The sequence below is a fragment of the Candoia aspera genome, chromosome 1 (assembly GCF_035149785.1).
Source record: "Candoia aspera isolate rCanAsp1 chromosome 1, rCanAsp1.hap2, whole genome shotgun sequence".
NCBI lineage: Eukaryota > Metazoa > Chordata > Lepidosauria > Squamata > Boidae > Candoia > Candoia aspera.
Genome location: NC_086153.1, coordinates 273,176,833 through 273,200,821, shown reverse-complemented (window position 1 = coordinate 273,200,821; position 23,989 = coordinate 273,176,833). Strand labels below are relative to the sequence as shown.

Sequence of the window (23,989 nt, the reverse complement as noted above, 5' to 3'; positions counted from 1 at the left end):
ATCCTCTGGCTGCAGGCAGCCATCCGGAGGACAGATGGGGTGATTCCAAGTGTTTTCCTTTCCTGGAAAAACACTCCTGGGCTTCAGGAAAAACCTGCCTGAGGCCAAAAAAACTGCCACGTTGTCAGTTCTGCCTGCTGAGCCCGCAGGCACAGCTGTTCAGTCCTCCATGTCCCCATCGGAAGTCTCCATGAAATAATACTGAAGCAAGAAGCTAAGCACCTTCTTCTTCTATAGTTAGCCCATATTTTAAGTGCATTATTTTTAATTGAGTAATAGCTTATAGACTGGACACTTCTCTTGGTATCCAACCAAAAACATTTATGCAAGCCTTCTGGGAATCCTGCTTCTTAAATACAGGTAATATGACCCAATCTGTGATTCAGGTTAAACAACTTGATAATCTAGTCTGAGATTTGTCTGGAATGGTCCACCATCTTGTCCTGGGCTGGGAGTTGGACTAGAAGACCCCCAAGGTCCCTTCCAGGCCTACAATACTATTCTCTATGTTATTCCATATTAGTGGCACTTAGGAATCAATGCATCTCATAAGGCAGAACTTTAGTCATACCTACCATCCAATTCTTATGCTTCTTCTCCTAAATCAACTTTATAGGCATTGCACCATTATTTTCAATCCAAGAAGCTAAAATCTGAACTCAGCATTGCTGTCTTGTTCTTTGTAAACTGAAATAGCTCCAAACAAATGGCATTTCATGTGTTATTACTTGATTTGAATTTAGCCAGTGCTGGAAATGTTCAGAACCTTCCCCAATATGATACCCACTGAATTGTTGGGTCTACAATGTACATAATTCCCCGCCAGCTTGACTGTTGGCTATATTGGCTGGAAAATTGCAGAATTGCAGATCCACATTTATCTATAAGGAACCATGTTAAAGAAGCCTGTTCTGTATGAACCAAAGCTGACTTAACGTGGCAAGCAGTCATTAGATTCCACCTGTTCGGATTAGATCTTCACCCGTTTCACTTCTGCATTCTTGTATTATAATAATTAGAAGAACAAAAAGGGATATGATAAGGGGCATGGATAAAGGCATTGCTTATGTAAGTATTCTACATCTGCTTGGTGATGTATTATCACAACTACCAGGTGTCACATTATTTGCAAGCAGAGTTAGCATACCAACACTGCATTTGGCCAGGTTACTGATCACTGCCGTGGTAAGAATGGGCCATCTACCAGGGAGCTGTATTTATAGGGTGAATATGGAAGGTCCACATCAGCACAGACTACTCATGCCCACTCTCATATTTGGACCTGCTTCCTCTGCCTTTTAGATTTCCTGAGGAATTCTACAGTTCACCAGATTCCTTGCAGAAGTTAAGCTAAGATTATATGAATAAGAAGCATATTGCTGTCTAAAAGCTTGATCTTGTGGCTTGTTCTATAGCAACCTATCCACTTAATAGAAGAAATAACCAGGAACATCCTCCTCCCATCTTACACTCCAAAAGTGATTTCTCCATTTACGAGGCCCTTGAAAGGACCACAGAAGGTGGTGGACACTCACTAAAGACAATGATCCAGCTTTCTCATTCCTGCACTGTGTGCGTGGTAATTCCTGGCAGTGTGGCCCAAGGATCCACATGCAGCAAAATCTTGTCCCATTGGGGGTCAGGATGCAAACCTTATAGCAGGATCAGAGGCATCATTGGCAAGACAAGTAAAACTCTTCCTATTACCACAAGTCTGTAGGATGGGAACTTGAAATACCAGTACTGCAGCACAAGGGTCCTGAGATTTGCTTAATTCGTTAAGCTTGCCTCATACCAATATTCATACTGTCCAGCATTTTTTTTCCTTTTTACATTCAGCCATGTAAAATATACTACTAAGAATGCCCCAGGTCTACTGATGTATGTATTTTCTTCAGTTGCATGTTCAGTTCCAACATTTTTACTGTCACACCTATCCTGTATAAGTTCATCCCTTTTGCGCTAATGAGTAAAGAACAAGAAAGAAAATTCTTGCTGTGTCTGATCAAAGGATTGAGGCTTCCAGTAGGAATAACTCAGCCAGGAAAAGGAAATGATCACTATATTAAAGCATCTGAGAGATTTGCAAAAACATGGGGGGGTAGTGTTTTTTCACTTTCATCATTGTATTATACACATCCACACATACTTCTTAACACCACCAACAGCCCTTGAGAAATGTGAGAACACCTTTTTTAGGTCACAACTGTTGATTAGATCTCAGTGGGCAAAGAGAGACCGGATGCTGACCATAGGAAAATCGGTGGCTGAGCATCCATGCAGCCTGCGACAGCATTCCTAGATGAAAAGGGAGAGTTACAATTCCCATTCTCTTTGGGCTACCTAATCCAGTTAGTAAAGATGATAAAGAAATGCATGAGGTTTGTATGTTCATATGAGTGTTCTTGTCCCGTTATGAACCCATGCAATTATGCTTGGGAATTGTCTCTTTGGATGTTGTGCTACAGTTTCCCTGGGGGATAGGGATACTGTATAAATTCATGAACTAATAAGAGTAACAAATGAAAGTGTATTATTTATTTATTTATTTATTTGATTTTTATCCCGCCTTTATTATTTTTATAAATAACTCAAGGCGGCGAACATACCTAGTACTCCTTCCTCCTCCTATTTTCCCCACAACAGCAACTCTGTGAGGTGGGTTGGGCTGGGAGAGAGTGACTGGCCCAAGGTCACCCAGCCGGCTTTCAGGCCTAAGGTGGGACTAGAACTCACAGAGTTTTTAGCGCAGCACCTTAAGTACTGTCAAAACATCAGCATGAAAATGTATACCATTTTCCTTTAAATTCTCAAACTGATGCATAAATGGAACATGCTGCATTTAAATTTGAAAAAAATTAAAAACAAAAAAATCTGAAATGGATTGATTTATCTATTAAAATTTATAAAGGCTATTGTTGTTACAAAATCATCAGAAAGACAATGCAGTTAAGGATGAATCACTCAATTGGTTTATTTTTATTCTTATAGAAAAAGAAACCAATCCCATAAATCATATGATTTTACCTATTTTGTATCTCTGGATTGAATCTGTGGCTAATCTGACCCCAATGATCCTGTGGAATCCACAGCTTAATTCCTAACTGTATTCTGTTCTGTAGTATAGGGAACAATATAGGGGAGATGGTACAGTAAGTGAATTCATCAAAAAGGACAGTGAATTTGTACTACTGAGATCTGAATCTGAAACTTTCCAAAACCATAAATCTGTCTTAAAAGGGACTTTTCTTAGAGTTGACTTATAGTCTAATTATTGGCATGAACTGAGTAAGAATTATAAAGCAAGCTGGACTGGTGCTATTCTTGAAGTGATAAATGTTAAATCGTATGAAGGGGTAGCCTGATTTTCTCTAACTGGAAAATTACTAAGGAAGGGTGATGATTGACAACAGCATGTGAAGTTGAGAAGGCTCACTGGAAAGTTTGGAGAAAGAGGGAGCATTGTATGACACAGATAAGTTGCTGAAGGAAGTACTTTGATCTAGAAAGCATATAATTTGTCTTTAGTCTGATGGTTATCAGAGGGCATAGGAGGAATGTCACTGGAGCAGGAAAAATTGTCTGCTAGTGTGTTAGTATCAACAAGACCTGTGAAATCATTTAAATGTGAAAACCTCTGAATTTTGTGTCCCCAGCCAAGACAGATTTCATGGCAATTAGCTGGGTATTGTGCCCTACACATGCTGTGTACGAAGTCTTAAAAGACCAGGGAATGTATGATTAACGGCCACTTTCTGCGCATTTACAAAGCAACTTTTTAAGAAGGATTCTGGATAAACAGATTTTTTTAAAGTAATTTTGCTATTGAAAGGAAAGAGAGTTGAGCTGTTCAACAGGTAGCCTGGTTTGGAATTTCTTGAGCTCATATATGCCATTCAGTTTGCTATTATGTTTCATTGGGAAGCAGAAGCCAGAGAATCAAAGTTAGTCTCTCTCATGAATGAAAAGCAAAATATGAAATGCTCTTCCCTCAAGAAGATAGTATCAAAATTATCTTTACTGTCTAAATCAAAGTCTTGGCTTAGTAGAGCCATATTTCATAACAGGAAGCAAAATTAACCAGGCCCATAAGAAGGCATACACAACATTATTGTTGAGAAGAAGTTGCTGAGGTCCTCTGAGTAAACCTGGAAGACTGACTACTAAAAGTGGTGTCACTAGGAGAAACATGAGTCAGTGAGAATACGTGTGGTTTAGTGGGGACTGATCGGTTTGGTATCATGAAGAGAATTCAAGCTTAACCATTTTTATTCATCCACCTACATGGGGAATCAGTTTGGTATAATAGATAAAGCTCCAGGCTAGAAACCAGGAGACTGTGAGTTCTAGTCCCACCTTAGGCACAAAGCCATCTAGGTGACTTTGAGCCAGTCACTTTCTCTCAGTTCTAAGAATAAGGCAATGGCAAACCACTTCCAAAAATCTTGCCAAGAGAAGTGATTGGACCTGTCCAGGCAGTTGCCAGAAATCAGTAATGACTTGAAAGCACACACACATGCATGCACACACAGACACACACAAAACACCCAACCTACTTTACAAAACTTTGACATGGAAACAGAACGGTTCTTGTTTAAAAGGCTTGATCATTGAAGCATCGTTACACTATATTAAAATAAGGGAAGACAGACTAGGAAAACAATTGGTCTGTCTTTGTTGTATTTTGGAACACGCATCTCAAAATATCAGATATTCTGACAACTTATTTTCCTGTTATAAACAGTTCCTGTTCAAACAAAACCAACTAATAACAAAATATGGGCTTTGAGAGGTTGCCATGGAATGTAATAACTTCTAAGATCTGGAAATCTCATTAGTGGATGACGATGAGCAAGTTCCTGTCTCGCCATTTATATCACTCCAATTGGCTGCTCTCAGGTTCCTGGGAAAAGAGGAACATATAAATGTGATAAATAACATTAGTCACTTTAAGATAAAAATGTTTTTCATTATATGAAAAAGAAAAGAGTATTCTATAGGAAGATGTCGAATCCCAAGCAGCGCACAGATGCTGCCGAGTTATTTGCCAGGCACTCAAAAGAAGCAATGCTGTAGCACAGACCCAGGAAAATATGCCCTTTGGATTAAATTATGTAGAATAGTTTTCACATAGTGCATTTTGGATATTGTAGTCTGCACCCCTTGAACAACAGCATCTGGGGAAAGAAAATGTTGTGGAAACAGCACAGGAAGAGTTAATGATCGATATCTCAATCTTAATACAGTACCTGATCAAATTAGTAGTCCCCACCATAACTATATTTCATTATTTTAAAAAAGTAACCACAAAATCCAAACTAATCTAATTTGACCTTGAATGGCCTTATCAGTTCTGAGCGTATTTGGAGAAGACAGATTTGCTTATGTTGCAAGGATCAAAATTTACATCTATACAGAGGATTCGGCAAGTCCCAATGGTGATCGTGAGTGGGCTAGACCCAGTGGATTGGTGAGATCACTGCCCTAAGTTTCATTCCTTGTGCTAAACATCTGTACCTCTTGGCAGAGAGACTTTGCGCGCACGCACACACACACACACACACCCATCTCTGTGTTCTTCACTAAGCAACCATTTGATCTGAATACAGTCACAACAGCCTTTAGAATTCTAGAAAAATCTCTGTCATTGAGCAGAAGAGGCCTTCCAGCTTAGACTGTCAGTCCAATTATGAGACTAGCATTTCTGAAACTATGTCTGCTGGTCTTCAGGGCAAAGAAACAAGGCATTGTTAATGCTGACCCTTTATAGTGCTGTGACAAACAAGTGAGACCTGCAACCAAATCTTGGAGTATGGAATGCCCCACTATCTTCAGGAGACCAGCAGTAGCATTTCATTTTTCTTCTGTTTTCTGCCCTCTATCCACCAAGGGAGTCCACAGGGTATGTTAAACAAGAAACAAAAAAACAAGATGGCAGCCACAATGGTGTGATTGAAGCTTCACCCATTTTTTATGTCCCTTATGGACACTCCGCTACCCACTCTGCTCTTCATTTCTCATCCTCTCCAGCTGTGTTCTCAGTCCCCACTGACCTGCTTCAACAAGGTGTCTGCCCTGGATTCCCTCCCACCCCAATTTTTATTTGTTTGTTTTACCCTAAGTCTGCTGATATCTCCTTGTTGTGTTATTTGGGCTACATAGAGACCTGCATTTGAATACTTGAGATCATGATTAGTAACAATAATTGGCCTTGTGGATATAATCTGAGTTATCAATTAAAGCAATAAATGAAACCTGATATGTTTTGTCAGTCAAACATTCCTGGTAACCTTACACCGCCTGTCCTCCTCAGATGGGAGGTTTGGAGAGTTGTAGGTCTAATACAGCTACAAGAAGCCAGGTTTGGGAATGCTAGGAGTTACAGTCCCAGTGTGCCTGGCCTTTGCTTTCAATGATGAGCTCATGAAAAGTATTCTGCTAGCCAGATGCTCCCATCAGCAGAAATGGGGAAGAATGTGTTTCTTCCTGCACTGCCCTCCAAAAATCTTCTCCAGAATCTTCCTATTGTGGAACTTTATGGAAATGTCTGGAATTGCAGGAGACTACAGGGGGAGAAGGAATTGTCCAAAAATCTTCCCGCATTTTACCAGCAAGATTTCTCTGTTGAATTTGAAACCTTCCATGATTAGAAGGAAGCTTCTATTAATGAAAGCTGAAGCCTGAACCCAACCCTAGCTGAAACTCAGCATCAGTGATACCATAACTATGTCTTGGGCTATAGAACTGGAACTTAAGTCATGTAATTCACACATTTTATTCTTTGAAGTTTGTCATATCTTTGGCACAACTACAAATTAGAAAATGTTTGCAGCCCTAATAAGACATAGGAAAGGAAAGTGTGATGGTTTTCTTCAAACAGCTTGTTGCTCTGAGTGCTGTAAAATCCTGAAGAGGTTTAACAAAAGCTCCCTGAGTACAGAGAGTTTTATTTTGTTTAGATTTCTTTTGAATTCTCATAAGAGAGATAAGTCATTCCTTTGCTAGCATTAGCATTTCCCATCAGATAAATGATGTTCCGGAAGAGTTAAAGATCATCTGGTACCAGAAGGAACAGCTGAGAATTTCTGCCATGATTAAGCACTGAGAAAATGTCTAATATGAAGAGAGGGTCCCTCTGGGACCAGAAAGCTGCTGAGCAACTGCTGGAATAATTTGTACTGAATGCACAAAACAAGCTGAAGTTAAGGCATTAGACTTCAACCCTTTAGACCGCTCATTGAGGATTTGCTCACTCAGCTATGGCATATTAACCTTGAAATCCCATGTAGATTATTATTATAATGCATAAATGGTATGGATTACTCCTGCTTTGGGACTTTTCAGCAAAGATATGAGAAGCCTCCCCCAAACAAAGCTTTGTGCTATGGTGCTACATAGATTAGTGACAGAGGGTCATTGGCTTCTGATGAAGTAGTCATTAGACCACAAAAGCTTATGCCATAATAAATTAATTAATCTTCAGGATGCAGCAAGAGAGTTTATGTTTGTGGCTAACCCTCTGGAAACAGTCAGTGGATAAAACTACTGTATACATCCTTCAAACCATGTTAGTTCTTACTGCTTTCAGGCTGAACTTAAATCAGAAGGAATCTGATAGTACTTTTTCCAACTAACAAATTTAATTAAAAGGCTTAAGCTTCCATGAGGTGCAGCTCATGTCATCAGATGCCTGGAGTAATATTAAAACTTTTAACCTCTCAGGACACTTTATTACAGATCTCTGTAATAACCTCTCGGGACACTCTATTACAGTGACCATTTTGGAAAAATGAGACTTTAACAGCACAATGGAGCAAGAGATTGCTGAACCTGCATACATCAAAAGGCTTTCAGGCTAACTCAGAAAGTCTCAACAAACACAAAAAGATTTTAACACATTACAATTGTTATTTGATAAGGTATTGGTAATCTGTCTCCCATGTACCCTGCATCTGCATAGCTGACCCATCTTCTCCCTTGCTTCCCCCACCTTATCCCAATTTAAATCCTACATCAATTAAGTCAGTGCATGCATCTGATGAAGCAAGCTGCAGTTCACAAACGCTCATTCCTTTTAATGATATGTCAATCTGTAAAGGTGCTACTTAGGCTCCTTCTGAATTTTGGCTACCATGGACTAAACACAGCTCTCCTCCTATAATGTCTGATTGGCCTTAAGTGAACGACGAATCATTCTGATTTTTAAGGCAAAGTTGAACAGCCTGAGCCAAGTTCACAAGAGGTTTCTCACATTTCTAGTAAGGGCCCCAGAGCCTATTTCAACCGCACAACTCAGTTTTAGCAACATTGTTTCTATCCACTTTAGGCCTGAAATATAAAAAGCAGGCAGGCAGGGGAAAGGGGGACAGGTAGCTTGGCATATTATTTATTTATTTTTATTACACAGATTTATAAGGCCACCCAACTCACACACGGTGACTCTGGGCGGCTTATAGAATTATGCTGTTGTGATCCTGGATATCACAGTTTTAACTAATGGACATTGCATTTCATTTTTGTTTATTATTTAATTTAATCAACTTAGGCTCTGCCTGATTGCAGAACAACTTGGGGAGGTTCACAACATAACAAACAGAATAAAATACAATATGAATAAGGAGAAACAGAAACAAGATAAATGGAGAACAAGTGAAAAAAATTAAGAAAATGGCAAATCCAGCCAAAAAGACAGAAAACATGTACTGATACACCCTGCAAGGGGCTAGTCTAGGACCTGGGAGAAAAGCCAGGTCTTTAAGGCCCTCTGTAACGCCATCAGGGTGGGAGGCACCCTGATTTTAGGGAACCTCATTCCAGAGGGCAGGCACCATAACAGAGAAGGCACACTTCCTGGTCTCAAAAACAATACTGTTTAACTGAAGTGGGCCAAGCCTCCTGTCTATGAAAGAGTGTCATCTGGAGGACCCAGGAAGAGAGGCTTTTCTGCTGTGGCACCCACCCTTTGGAACATCCTTCCCCCAGAACGTAGATGGCTCAGGCCCTCCTGGCCTTTAGGAGGGCCCTGAAGACATGGCTCTGCAGCCCTGTGATGGGGAGCCCTTACAGTGGCTATGATGAGCTGATGTAAGGGTAGATTCTGGCACTGATCATGATTATTTTTGTTTTAAAATGATTATTGATGGTTTTATATTTGTATATCTTTTTTTACCTTGCCTTTATTGGATTGTTATTTTTACCTGTTGTGAGCTGACATCTTTGACTCTGGACAGGGTAACCCTCCCCAACACAGATCTGGTGTGCAATTTGGGAGTCCTCTTGGACTCACAACTCCTGATGGAAAAGCAAGCGGCAGACGTGGCCAAGGGGTCCTTTGCACAAATCCATCTTGTGCACCAATTGGGCCCATTCCAATTGCACCTTAGTCACCTCCTATTTGGGTTACTGCAACATGTTCTACATGGGGCTGCCCTTGAAAACCATCTGGAAGCTGCAACTGGTCCAGAATGCAGCGGCACATGCAGTTTGGGTGCCTTGTGGTGTAACACCACTGCTGCATGAGCTGCGCTGGCTTCCTGTTGCTTTTCAGGTACAATTCAAGGTGCTGGTTATCACCTTTAAAGCCCTACATGGCACAGGGCCAGGTTACTTGTGGGACCGCTTCTCCCTGAGTGTGTCTGCCTGTCCTAGGTTAAATAGGGTGAGCACGTTCCAGAGATCCGAGGGATCCCTACCTTTTAAGCCTTCCAGAGGGCTGGGAAGACCTGGCTCTTCCCCCAAGCATTGGGTTAGGATGGGGGTTGAGCTGCGAGGATGATTGGTCTGGCGCCTGGGGGAAGGGTATTTTTTTTAACTATGTTTCTAATGGATTGTTGTGAGCTGCCTAGAGTTATCGTATGACATAGGCGGCCATATAGGTCCTCTAAATAAATAAATCATCTGATACTAGTTATCTGCACCTTGAATGATTTATGGAATACTCAACACATGGCATATGAGTGAACCAAAGAGAAAATGGTTTCATGCCGCTGCTAAACACAGGCCTGGCAGGCTATTCATTGTACATCCCTTTGATGATTCATATAATTGAGATATTTGCAGCTGTCCTTAAACATTACAAAGAATGAGGTCTATTAAGTACATCCAGCTAGAAAGTGCCTGGATTTTCTAAGGCAACTTACCAAATTTGGAGATGTATGTATAATAGTCTGTCTAGCCATTCTGGTCAACATCTTGTCATATCACTTATTGATTTGATTAACCAGACATCTGCACTGACAAGATATCAATTTAAAACATTAGGAAAAGCTCCATTTTTCTGCAGCTGCAAAATACACTGGATGTCACCTGCAGTTTTAATATGACTTGTAATGTTTTGCTTCATTTGGCTTCCAGGTCATTAAGAATATAGCCACAAGTTGAATCACATATGGGAATTCTCTAATTGTTTCTGCTGCTTCAAATAGCCATCTTTTAACATCTGCTAGGAGATAAGTTGAATTCATAAATAAAGTTCATAGAAACCTCATCATTGTCAACCCTAGTGCTGTCTCTGGATGAGGAGGCACTAATTGTGAAAGAGCAGGTTGCAGTTTAGGAGTTCTTCTAGACCAGTGTTTCTCAAACTTGGCAACTTTAAGAAATGCCTGGTAGGAATTAGGCTGCCCCAGTTTCCCATAAGATTAGAAAACCTACGGCTCTGAGTTTCTCTCAGATCTGATAGAGAACAGGAGAGTTCTGTCCTTTAGTGAGCCGTCATATACACCATTTATCAAAGAAATACTGCCACCCTCCAGTGAACACTTTCCAAAGAAACTGAAACCTGAGCAAGTATTATTACCTCTGAATTTCTCTCTGCTTAGATGTAGGATGAGTGCATACAGCAGTAGCATGTCTGCAATACCATCTTTCTGCCTTAGACATTATTTGGCTCCGATGAAACAGTCTTCTGAATTTGTAGACTGCTGTTGGCAATAGGCCAGCTTTGAAGTGACAGGGAGAGACAGAGGGCAGACAAGAGATCCCAGCCACCAGGCTTTCTGGCTGAGTGATGTTTTAATGAGCATGGGAGAGGAAGGACAGTGAACAGAGCTTCGTGTCTTTGCAATGACTGACAGGCTTGTTCTCAGATTGAAAGTGACCGTGGATCGTGTTTTGTCCTCTTGCCCTCAGAATCATAAATACTGGAGCAGGAAAAATGCATCAGGTGTTATCTTGTGTTATCTTCCCCTTGATCTGCCATTGTGATTCACGGCAATCATAGAGTTTGGATCTCTTATTTTGACATGTTTTGCTTTATGATAGGAATATTTTTTCCCTTTGCATTTTTACGCACAGAGACACAGACGACTTTTATGAGATTTCTCCAAATCATCCCTACTGTTACTGCTGGCAATGAAATGGTCTCTTTTAGGCCAACTTGGTGGGGGTTGGTGGGAGGCAGAAAGTGGAAATTTCAGTTCTGTATTCTTTAATCTTGCCAAAATAATAAGGACAAAGGATCAGTGTCTGAATATTCAAGCTGTTTGGCTAGATGATCTTAAGAGCTTTTGCCTAGACAGATAAAGGATATGGAATCTCATGTTTTTTAAAAACAATGATAATAGTAAAAAGAACAACACACAGCTCTTAATATTTGCTGAGAACTGAAACACAAGGAGATAATAATGGTAAATTACATGGGGAAAAAAAGAATTAAGAATGTTTTTAGAAGCTGAACTATAAGACTCAATTGGGTTACTGCAGCAACAGAATTTTGTTACAAAATCAGTATCTAAAGTGCTTGTCTTAGCTTGTCTTACGTTGTCAATAGCGAAGTCCAGACCTAGCTTCCCCTCCCCTCCCCAAACTAACACTGCCTAAGAATTACATTTGAATAAAGACAAATGGTTAAGCCATACTACGTTCCGCAGATCAACAGGTATTCCTGCAGGTTTGAGTACTAACAGTGACAGTTATGCTGAAAGAACCCTACATTCAGATATACTCTTTGATGCTCTGGCTTCTGCATGTTTACGCAGTATTGTATCCAGTTGTGTTTTCAATATAAAATGCTTATTCCTATTGTGCTTCCAGTCAAGAGCTGATATCAGATGTAGCAGTGCCTGGATTTCAAATATCTGTTGGCTATATAAAAGTAGGTCCAATTTTAAGACTCAACTCAAAAGGCAGTTTTTAAATATTAAATTGTCACCCTCCCTTTTTTTTTTTTTAGATATGATGACCCAGCGGAAAGCTCACATTTCCTTTGGCCTTCTCTTCCAATTGGCCTGCTCCTTTGTGTATGGCTTCCCTGCTGATTCTGGAACTGAATTCCGGTCTGCCTTCTCGGTTGCTAGGACCAGCAGCATGGAGGGAAGCACTGAGATGGTGATCACCTTTGATAAAGTCTATGTAAACATAGGGGATGACTTTGACCCCAAAGCTGGACTCTTTCGATGTCGTATCCCTGGAGCCTATTACTTCTCTTTCACTGTTGGAAAGTACCCTAAGAAAAATTTATCAGTCATGCTAATGAGAAATAAGAATGAAGTGCAAGCAATTGTATATGATGAACATCACCGTAAAGAGCGAAAAGTGGCCAGCCAGAGTGCCATGCTGCAATTGGACTATGGTGACACTGTGTGGCTACGTTTACATGGGGATCCAAAGTACGCCCTGTATAGCAATGTGGGCCCCTATACAACTTTCAATGGGTATCTCATTTATCCAGACACCTCTAGCTATTTTCAGAATGCAGTAGGATCCCCAGAGCTAGGAAAAGAACCTTCACGGCCTCCCTCTCATGTCATTCAGCAGCTTTCCATCAACCAAAACCAAGTCTCAGAAAGACTCCTGCTTTCTGATGAGCCAGTTAGACCACAGGATCCTCGCTCTGCGTTTTCAGCTGCCCGTTCTGAAAGCCTCCTAGGATCGGATGAAAAGCAAACCCAGCATGAGCCAATCACATTTGATACAGAGTTTGTGAATATTGGGAACGACTTCAATTTTTCAAATGGCATCTTTACGTGCCGTGTTCCAGGTGCCTACTATTTCTCATTTACCATTGGCAAGATGCCTTTCAAAACAATGTCAGTAAAACTGATGAAGAACCACAACGAAGTTCAGGCTATGATCTACGATGATAACCACTCCAAAAGGCGAGAGATGCAGAGCCAGAGCATTATGCTTCCTTTACAATCTGGTGACACTGTCTGGCTCTACAGTCACCAGCATGATGGCTATGGTGCCTATAGCAATCATGGCAAATACATAACCTTCACTGGCTTCCTCGTCTATCCAGAGACTAAGACAAAATCCCCTTCAGATTCCAACATGTCTCCAGGGTCAAATCTCTAAATGTGCATATACAACAGGCATAAGAGCAGTCAAGATGCCGCAAACTCTTGTGCAGGTCCTGGACAAATGTCACTCTTCATATGACAAGTTGCAAGCATGCTATTATACGTCCAGTGCATTCCTTATGGACATGTTCCTTGTGTTTCCTGCCTGCAGAGCCATTGTTGTTTCTCTCATTCATCCATAAAATGACATTCATGAGTAGGTGTGTTTTCTTCATTATTACTGTTAGACTTAAGCCTAAAGCATGAGACAGTTCAGGGAGTAAAAATAATAGGCGGAGTTAAATTTGCAGAAGTGCTGGAAAGGGTTATAAAAGGCTCCCTCTACAGTACATTTGAGAATTGGTAACATTCTGTTCCACTGCTGACAAGCATCACAAGAGAGGGACGGATATAATGGAACAACGAATGCAATAAAAGCCTGAAACAAAAAGGACTGTGTGTATTTGTACATTTGATGTTGCAATATCCAAATCTTTCCATTCACAGAAAAGGATCCCAAGTGTGAGAAGTGTAGTATGTTTGTGGTGCGCCTCCAGTAATTGAAGAATCACTTGGTTTTTGATCAGTTAAAAAGTACTGAATATTTTAAACAAATTTGAGTATTGTCAAATTATTGCAGGGAGTCTAAGTTAATCAACAAAGCTATTCACCATTTAGTATTAAAAGGAAATAGTACCCTAGAGATTTCTGTATGTCTTTTCCATCTAATGCAGAAACACAGCAGACCCAAAACAGTATTTTTTAAAAAAAAAAAATCCAACAAATGTACTCCAACTAGGTCAGTGATTAAAACTGATTCCACCTGATAAATCAACTATGGATATTTTTAGTGGATTAATCTACCAGTTAAAGTTCCTCACCTGTGTGTTTGCATGTTTATGGGCTGTTCAAATGATAATATTTTTGCACTGCACTTTTGGGCTATCGCAAAAGGAGTCCAATAGAAAAGTTATATGCCTCCAAAGGAAGTAACATACACACACGTGGATCTGTCTATGACTGTGTACAACGGTAGAAGCGCAATAGCTGTAACAAATGAAAAGGATCAGTTTGTTGAGTTCTTCTATGGTACGTTCCTCAGTAGATCATGAATAAATGCTGGAGCATTTGCATACTTTATTCTGTCCGGAAAGGAATTGTTTTGGGGAGAGGGTAGAACTGGAGATCCAGGCATCTGTTCTAACCAGTTTTGTATACATGCAATAATGAGCAATCGAGTTAAGGCTGCAAGATAAAAATATTTCTTAGTTATGATCATACAGTCATGAGCTTGTAAATTTGTATTTTAAAATATCGCATAGCCTTTAGAGTTTACAGTTTCCAGGGTAAACATACGTAATATCCTCACCTCATTTATATGTTTACATGCTTTATTATAATCCCATGCTACTGATTTAAAACCACATTCTTAACAACCGATTCAAAGGTTTGCTCCCCAAAAGGTTTGATGTCACATTCAATTATAATACTCATCACTCTCTTTTTGCCATAAAAAGTACTTATCATAAACAAATTGGATAATCAGCATTTTAAATTGTCTGATGAACCCCCCATCCCTTTCCTTCAAATGTCCTAGGTGTTCTCTGTTCCTTTTTTTGCAGATCCTGTGTTTGTAATTGTAAGGCTTTCTACCAGTGCAACAACATAACAGAAAGAAAATGAAGAAATGTTGTTGCTTGAGCACTGCTTGCTCAAAAGCATCCTGCTAAGTAGACAATTATTCCTACAATGATAAGATCTTCCTTTTAACACACATTGGCTTTCTTATCATTTATGCTACATGAGAAGACAATTTGTGTTCTTCGACAGCCGTTAGTGAGGAGGGGCATATAGTCCTATTTTCACCTGAAACCTAATCCCAGTGAGAAAAATCATCTTTGAATGGGGCACCCTAGAGAGAGAGAGAGAGAGGGAGAGTAGTGTCAGAGCTCCTAGATCAACCTTCTCCAATTTGGTGTTCTCCATATATGACAGGACTATAAGTCCCAGAGTTCTTTGTCAGGATAGTCATGGCTGGGAGTTGTAAGTCCTAGAACATCTCAAGGTACTAGGGAAAGGCTCTCCTAAGCCAGATACATAGATACATAAAAGAACAAAGAACTGTCTACAGAACTAGAGAAAACAAAGCAGGAAGGTAGCTACTTTGGTCCATGCAGAGTCTCAGATAATGTTATAGAGATCAAAGAACCTCAAATGTATTTCTGCATTTTAATTTGCATATCATGGGGTGGAAGACACAAGTTTTGCCCTTTATGCATGAAAATCAGTTTCCTTGAGTTATAACTGAGCTGGGCTGATAGAATTTTTTCAGTGCACTAACAGAGACAGGCATTTCCTGCCAAGGTTGGGAGGCTAAGCGTTGAACAGAATCCATCAGTTCCTGAGAACAGAATTGTTTGCAGAGCTCACGGATGATTTCGGTGACCAGCTGAGAGAAAAGGTTGATCCACAGGTTTTTATCCAGGCCTTGGATGATCCGAATCTGGTAAGCAGTAAAGACAGCAGTGAAAACAAGCTGCTCAAATTCCTCTGGAGTGATAGGGGTGGCAGACTGAGAGAAGTGATCCAGGTATTCTTCGATTCCTGCTGGATTTTTGGGAACTTTATGCTGAAAGAACCAGAGTACGCGCTTTGCAGGACGCAGGGTGGCCAATTCTTCATCTTCTATCTCGATGGTCTCATTTGCTGTAATTTCAATCCCTCCCCAAAGTAACTGAAAAAGAGGAAGTAAGAGGGGGTAGCAGAGACTTTTTCGAGTCTCTAAATTTGGGCTTGGATGATACTCAGTGCCGAACAACTATGCAACTTACAGCCTGCATTCAGATATCACACTGAGCTAAACCATGCCAAGTGAAGCTCATTGTTCTGAAGGACAAAAACTGCTAACTGGCTTAGGCAATGCTGAAACCAAGCAATGTGGTCAAAGATGAATATTGATTGCCCATTAAGAAATACTTTGTGTATGTATTTAAAATACCTAGGTATCACTTCTCATTTTAAAAATCCCAACATTCACAGTAATTATCAAAATATAAAACAATAACAGGAATGAAGAACAGAGTTTTTAAAAAAGGCCATGGAAAGACAAATATTAGGAGGCATTACCTATCCCTTTGGATTCTTCCCCTTCAGTAGCAAAGCCAGCTATTTCAGCCTAATATGCAGAAATAACTCCAGGATGCCATCTTGTGGCTCTTTTATAAAAGTGTGCCACTGGCCCAACCATTAAAATGCATTTCACCTATCCTTTTGCTGGCAGGAAAATGACGCAGAACAAGTTAACAAAAGGGATGGGTGGATTTCCTTAGCTTTGTCTCCCTTCACAGCAGGCATTGCCTGCTGACAGCAAAAGCATCAACCACTCCCCTTAATGTGGAATGGGGTGGGTGGGGCAAGCATGAGTGGTACTTTGAAGGGGGTGGGGGGGAGGAGTTTTAGCCACCTATCAACCTATCTAACAGCTCGCAGGCCTGTGATCAGCCAACTTCACTGTTTATGAACCTTGATCTAATGCAGGAGGGAGCTGGATTTAAAGCAGGAGGGAGCTCTCCCAATAGTTTGGCAGTTATCCCATCGGAAACTTTGATGCCTTAATTAAAATAACAATTAACCTGAGATCCCTACCAATACAGAACTTCAATAAGCCCAGTCCTGTGAAGCAAAATGATTCCTGTAAAAAACAAAACAAAAGAACAAAAAAAACAAATGAACAATCACATTCTGCAGAACTAGAAGAGGAGGAAAAATCACTTGAACAGTAATAGAGACTTGAGAATCCAGTGATGTCAGCATATGATTTGGAGGCAAAAATCCACAGACACTTACTAGAGAATGATAAGAAGGTCCCAAGAGCAACTAGAATAACCCCACATTAGAGAACAGTACTGGGTTTTCTCATTTTTCTGCTAAAGAGATGGGTTTTGCTTATGATACCTCTAATACAATCTCGGCGTTCTCTTCTACATCTTTATCTGCAAAGTTCTCGAGATGAAATTGCTCATCTGGAAATAGGAATAGAAAATAAATTTTAAAAATTAACTACAGGGATTAAGAAATAATATCCTTTGACCAATCTCCTTCCTATCTGCAGCAATTTCTGATTTCCTTTTATTGTTTAGGGATTTAAATAAACTGAAATAAGTTCTAACAAAAACTTAAAGCAATGTTATAATCCGTCAAAGTCCCAAATCACTCCCATTCACTCTGTCTTTTGTTATGTCATTGTTGTATGCAGCTAGTTGTCTAATGGGAAGATACAAACTAAAAGAAGTAAGAGCACATAAGTTGTGAGTGACATCACAGAAGTATGGAAGCTTCATTGGTTGGCAGTTGCTCTATCCGATGCTCTGACTGAGATAATTATGGATACTGTTAATTGGAAAAAATATAAGCATCCTGAAAGACACAGATTCCTTTAAGCAGTTGGTCTGTTCTGAGATCAAGGAGTTTCTAATTTCATGCTCTTGTATATTGTTTAATCTTTGTGTCATCAATTACAGTACCCATTGATTTTATGTATTGTATGTAAACAATTTTAATTGCTTCTGCACTTGATGTTCTTGCTCCTCTTTTGTACTTCATTGTTAGAACACATAGTTACATCTATGCAAATGATTTTGTAACCCATATAGATGACATAAAGTTTGCAGCATGTTATCTTTCCCATAGCTTCCAGTATCACTGTCCCTAATTTCCGGCTGCTTGCTGAAGTTGAAAGAAGTGGCACCAAGTCACATTCTGAAAGCATCACTGCAACTCTGTGCAAGATGTGGCATACAAAACCAGGTACAGGTAGTCCTCGCTTAGCAATCATTGGGACTGGCAACTCAGTTGCTAAGCGCCACAGAAAATCATGTGACTGTGACAGGCTTATGACCTCACTTCCTCTTCAGTCATTAAGCAAAGCACCTCAGTCACTAAGTGAAAAATCACATGACACAACTTACAATTTTACTTCTGCCTTCTCTATTAACTCTGCTTGTTGCAAGCCGGTTGTGAAGCACACAAATGGCAATCATATGACTGAGGGACACTGCAACAGTCGTAAATGTGAGGATTGGTTGCAAAGTTTTTTTTTTAAGCACTATTGTAACTTCAAAAGATCACTGCATGAGGCAGTCAGTACCATACTACCAGTATGGACAAAATCACTGAAAAGCCCCAGACACTTCCTTTTGGAAGTGGAGGGTCCTATCATTTTTGGAATAGGAGTTTAAAGGACAGTTAACTGCACAATTGCTGATGGGGGAAAATTATTTCTAACATTCTTCTTCTAAGTGAAGCTAACAGATATACACAACAGATATGAACTCTTTTATTTCTTTGACTGTTTATAGAAAAATATGGCAATCAAGATTTCATTCTAAAGTCATGCACTTCAGGAAAACAAAGAAAATCACATGGATGCCACTTAATAACTAAATCATGCAATTTTGCTTAAAGAAATCTATGCTTCCTCTCCAGTTGCAGGCTTTTCTTTGATCAAAGACAGATGTCTACAATTTTGAGTGACATTTGGTTTGGGGCTCCATATATTTTCCCCTAATACATAATTGAAGATGGTTTTGAGGCTCAAAAACTATGTTTTTGATATTCTGATAAAATAACATTGAATAATTCTGTGTGGAGGTACACCAGATCCTGATAGCTATCATCTCAGGCAAGCCTGCAAAACTTTTAAAAAGAAAGTTGTCACTGGAAAGTATTTCTTCGCCTCTAAGAGCCAAATGACATATTAAATAAAGTTCCTGAAATCCAAAATGACTAATTTTTAGAGTTCCTCTTGCGCTCTTCATCTGTCCCAGATATAACTATAGTTACTTCATATTCCATATCCCATTTATGATGAAACCAAATTCTGTATAATAATTCAGCTATCATTATTTCTGAAAGGGAAGTGAACTGCAACTCAAATGTGATTTTAAAAAGGGAGTAGCAGCCAAACAAAAGCTGTTAGAAGTTGTATGTGGAAATAGACCATTGCAGGAAAATATTCTCATAAAACATCTACTTCTACCAAACCTCTCAGACATTCTGAGATCATTCCCAGATGATAACATATTTTTCAAGGAAAAATCTGTCCATGCTTATTCTAGTTATTACAGGAAAGTAAGTGCCACTAAGATTATATATGAAAAATATTTGAGGTTTTACTCTACTTAAAGTCAAAGGGCTGCATTTTAATCTCTAGTCTGACACTTTCAGGCATTCATAGCTTTACAAAAAGCAGCAAAACCACGCATGCAGATTCTCCTGTCACCTCTTCATTAAATCTGCAAGTTGTGGAAACCTTTATCGGTTGAATTTGCTCTACAAATAGTAAAAGCCCAGTGGCTCTCCTGTAAGAAGAATAACAGACTTTGCAAATATTCTTGCATTTGTTTCAATCTATTAAGGTTGCTTGGGGTTATATGGCAGAACCCTACAATTTTCTACACAGCTGCACATAATAGTGAGCTTTCATGCGTACCGTTAAACCCTCCAGTAAGAGGAATGCAGGATTCTCTGCGCTTGCCAAACTTCTCTCATCTATACAAGTTACTGAAGGAACAGCAACACTTCTGGGAGTTTTATCATAATAGCCTTTATCCTGGATGAGACATCCATGAACTACAGTCAGCCCCTTGAACCAGAATTAAATTAAGGATATCAGGCTATATTGGCAAGGCAATCTTCTCCAGGACAGATGCATTTCCTACCTGTCTGGCTCTGGGATCCAGCAATCATAAAGAGAAGCAGTACTGCCCAGACAGAAGGTCCAAAAAGTAGCTGGAGACTGTGGGCCATGTCGGGAAGAATCCTTGTCCCTTCTGCTGTTTACCGCAAATTCTTCCCCCTCTTTTCAATCCCAGAGGCCACTGCTGGAATAGTTTCTTCCCTCCAGTTCCAGTGCTGGGAAGAGAGTGCAGTTGACTTCTGTTCCTAAAAGGTAGTTTCCATCACAGTGCAAATGCTCAAAGCTCTCTGCCAACACAAGTCCCATTTATTTCCCACTTGGAGCACCAGGCTGTTCCTTATTTTGTTTCTGGCACTTCATTCTAAGTTTCTGACTTATTTTTTTCCTTGGGAAGGACACTAGGTTTTTTGCTCTTAAAGGGAAGTGCATGCTCTAGAAACTAAGGGTTCATATTAAATATTTAAAACAGACATAGTCATAACAAACCCTTTTTCAAAAGCCAAAGATGCTTCTTCAAAACAGGAGTAACAGGCAACAGCTTGCATTGCTCTGCTTCAACTATTCCTTTTCCTTTTAACATTTGCTTTCCAGCAGTTTAATAGAAGAGCGATCCTTACATACCAAGGGAGGGTGGAGCTGGCAAATCCATGCAGGCTCCGTTTCACAGCATCCAGCACACATATTTCACTGGAAAGACAAGTCGCTTCTCCTCTCCAAATCCACAGCAGTGCTCCTGAAGAAGGCAACTTGGTCACAAAAGACACCCCTCCCCACCAACTTCTTCCATCAGCTGACTACTAACACACAAAAGAAGCTGGATACACTTTTTGAGAAGATCCTATAAGGAGATTCAGAAACCATCTATTCATAGGGTGGGATAGCAGTTGATTTTTCAGAATTTCAACACAAGAAGATTATGAGAGATTGAAGCCTTGTAATTCTGCAGCTAGAGTGAACTGAAAGGATAAAAGGTATGTACTAAGGTCTGGTGGCTACAAGATGGACAGCACAGTCATACCCGTTTCAGTAGAACTGAGATGCAAAAATGGAGGCTCCAGGGTCTCACGGGACTCTCAGAAGCAGAGCTTTCCAAACTTTTCATGTTGGTGACACACTAACACACTGCAGGTGCGGCCGCGTCACCGGAAGTCATGCAGAATCAGCTGTTTTGACCCGATTATGCATACTGCACATGCGCAGTACCTGTATGATTCCTTGACCGCGCAACACATCTACACACTGCAGCCGACACACTAATGTGTCACGACACAGTTTGGAAAGCTCTGCTCAGAAGGTTTGGAGTGACCCCCCCAAAACTTCTAAAGTTGTTACCAAAGTGTAGGCTTAAGAGGCTTGAAGGGGGAAATCACTAAATACAGTATGTTATTGGAGAGTAATCATATAAACTCTGTTTAAATAAATGTAGATGTTAATTCAGATTCAACTATAACCCACTTACTCCTTTTGGGGTTATGACCTCAGCAGGCCATTCAAAGCCAAGTGTGGCCTCAGGGCAGGATGAGCCCTGTTTCCTCCACCACAGTGCTGACCAGCTGTGCCAGATTCAATACAGGCTAGAAATGTTCAAAGGGGATATTTAAGTGGGATTTTTCCCACTTGCCCAAACCTTCCCTTGCTTTGCATTAGAAAACACAGGTGTCCTCTTCACACTGTAGTTTGAAAACTCACATCTTTACCAAGAAACCTAAATTCCATAAGCATTTTTGCTGATTTTAACATTTCTGGGGGAAAAAAATTACCTAGCACAGGGGTTACGACTTTCCCGCTACAGTTGAGATAGTTTACTTTCCTACAGTCTCCATACTAAACTGTATACCAAAGGGTGCATAATACAATGACTGAAACAGTCAACAGTACTATCACCCAGACTTCGACCCTTTCATATTTTCTAACCAGCTGAAGAGAGTCAGACAATATTCCATTCTCTTCTGCACTGCTTGAGGGGAATTGATGGTGCTATTTCCAAATCCAAGTGGTACAATTGAATGTTCTTTGCCTAGGAATTGAGACAAATCGTGTACTTCTTCAAAACAGAATGCAGAAACCTTTAGTCTAAATGGAAGAAATGGGCAGCCTGGGTCCCAAAATGCTAGTGTGCCTAGTCCCCCCTCCCCCCACCCCCCAGTTCACAAAGTAGTGATCTGCAGAAAACATTTTGGGGGAGGTGGGAGGAAAAGGGAAGCAAAATCTTCCCCTCAACCAAATAGCTGAAAGCTTTGCGTTTCCTCTTCCATTACAGAAGTCACAGAAATACCATGCTCTCTAACAGCTGTCCTGTGAGGAAAAAGGAAGTCTCAGCCCTTTATTTTTCCCCCAAGCAACACAGAATAAAGTCACCGAGTTTCTACTATTAATGGTAACCAAAAATGCAGCAGTTTTACTTTTGGTGAGATATACAAGGGTGGGAAGGGGGGTGTGTGTGTGAGGAAGAAATGCATGTGTGGGTATACCTGTGCTCCCCAGAGCCTGGACTGCATCTGGGCTGCCCTCTGGATAAAACATTTGCCCATACCTATTGTACAGATTGCTCACATGGTAATCATTTTGGTTTATCATTTAAATCCACTTTAGTCATTCCTGATATTCTGAAAGGGGGCCCATCTCACTTTATTAAAAATAATATATTGCAGTCCGTTTATCTTTAATGCTTTCACTACCGATGAAAACGGAAGGGAGGAAAATCTGCTTCACATGCAAAACTGAAAACATACTGTAAAAAGTGTTCCCCAACCCCAATCCTTCCAGATGTATTAAATCATACCTACTGTTACTCAAGATGGCAGGAATTAAGGGAGGCACGCATTATTCTCCTACCACATCTGGGGAGCAAAAGGATGTGGAAGCCTGTTCCACATCATCTACAAAAGGGGAAAAAGATTGAAAGAGATTCATGCACCCCAGTCCCTTAAAAACAAAGCTTACGGTATTCATGATTGATCATTTCCACATCCGATCAGCTTAAGTTGCTTCACATTTTGCTCTGAACTTGGCATGACTTCCGTTGTTTCCCAGAAATCCTACATGCTGCTGCAGATTTCTAACATTTAATGCTCATTAAATATTAACATAACTTAAAACATCTGCATTCCAGACACTGGCTTGGGCTCCATATCCTAGTGGTAAGGAACACTTAATTATTTGAGGTCAAACTAAATCCTTATTGAAATTAAAGAGACTGCAATACATTATTTTTAATGAAGTGAGATGGGCCCCCTTTCAGAATATCAGGAACGACTAAGGTGGATTTAAGTGATAAACCAAAATGATCACCATGTGAGCAATCTGTACAATAGGTATGGGCTTTTAATTATTTGAGGTCAAATTAAATCATTTGCTTGTGGAAATTTTCAGCTTCCAGTCCATTGTCTGCTACTTTATCATAACATCCTTCTCTCGGTGTAACTTTCTAAACTCACTATACTCAGCATACTCTATCAGAATGTTTTGGATTGGTTGTGTTCCAAACAAACAACGCTTGGAATACCCTAAATATCCTGTGTTCCGCATGGCAGAAAATTTGAAACGTTTCAAGCGTTCCACCAGACAGAATAAAGAAAACAAACCAACTGTTGTTTTGTTTTTCATTCCAAATCTATATAGTGGAAAGGATGCTAATCCAGACCCTGCCATCAGGCCTACAGAAAAAATGGTGGAGGAAGTGATTATTTTAAAAACAAATGAAATTATTTTTACATTCTTATAGGAAACAATGGAAGCAAAGCTTTAAGCGCCTGGTTCCCAGCCTGCCTGCATAAACGTCCAGTGACTCAGCAAAGAGCAACACGTAGCATTATTCACTTGAACAGAGTCCATGAGCAGCAGCAAAAAGGGAAAAAAAAATAACTTATTTGGCTATTGACTTCAAACTTTTTTCTCTCTTCTTAATGAAGAATTATAGACACAGTTCTGTTCTTGGCAATCTGGCAGCAATACCCAACAACAAAAAAGCAATATGGCCTCAACATTTTAGCATACAGATTCAAAGTACATC

General features: G+C 40.1%; 2 protein-coding genes across 4 annotated transcripts; one reads left to right on the top strand and one right to left on the bottom strand.

Moving 5' to 3' along the window:
- Nucleotides 1-12,174: 12,174 nt before the first annotated feature.
- C1QTNF4 (C1q and TNF related 4) lies at nt 12,175-13,579 on the top strand. The gene has a single exon (XM_063293337.1). It carries the CDS (start codon nt 12,175-12,177, stop codon nt 13,294-13,296), a length of 1,122 nt encoding a protein of 373 aa, XP_063149407.1. The 3' UTR covers nt 13,297-13,579.
- Nucleotides 13,580-15,490: 1,911 nt separating this feature from the next.
- Nucleotides 15,491-22,057, bottom strand: FAM180B (family with sequence similarity 180 member B). 3 transcript variants are annotated; one of them, XM_063289760.1, is made up of 4 exons: nt 20,599-20,892; nt 20,000-20,192; nt 17,235-17,302; nt 15,491-16,014 (listed from the first exon to the last, which is right to left on the bottom strand). In XM_063289760.1, the coding sequence occupies exons 2-4, from the start codon at nt 20,085-20,087 to the stop codon at nt 15,565-15,567; spliced, it is 606 nt and encodes a 201-aa protein (XP_063145830.1). In that variant the 5' UTR covers nt 20,088-20,192; nt 20,599-20,892; the 3' UTR covers nt 15,491-15,564. The 3 variants fall into 3 exon arrangements, 1 of the variants encoding a protein (XP_063145830.1); XR_010066883.1 differs by lacking the exons at nt 15,491-16,014; nt 17,235-17,302 and adding exons at nt 18,388-19,890; nt 21,433-22,057 and having other exon boundaries at nt 20,599-20,707; XR_010066882.1 differs by lacking the exons at nt 15,491-16,014; nt 17,235-17,302 and adding an exon at nt 18,388-19,890 and having other exon boundaries at nt 20,599-20,946.
- Nucleotides 22,058-23,989: the final 1,932 nt, after the last annotated feature.

Excerpts from the sequence above, each read along its gene's own strand:
- C1QTNF4 (XM_063293337.1), top strand. The coding sequence starts at position 12,175 with ATGATGACCCAGCGGAAAGCTCACATTTCCTTTGGCCTTCTCTTCCAA.
- FAM180B (XM_063289760.1), bottom strand. The coding sequence starts at position 20,087 with ATGGCCCACAGTCTCCAGCTACTTTTTGGACCTTCTGTCTGGGCAGTA. Across the intron at positions 17,303-19,999 it reads TGGATCCCAGAGCCAGACAG|ATGAGCAATTTCATCTCGAG; the intron begins GTAGGAAATGCA and ends TCCTATTTCCAG. Across the intron at positions 16,015-17,234 it reads ACGCCGAGATTGTATTAGAG|TTACTTTGGGGAGGGATTGA; the intron begins GTATCATAAGCA and ends CCTCTTTTTCAG.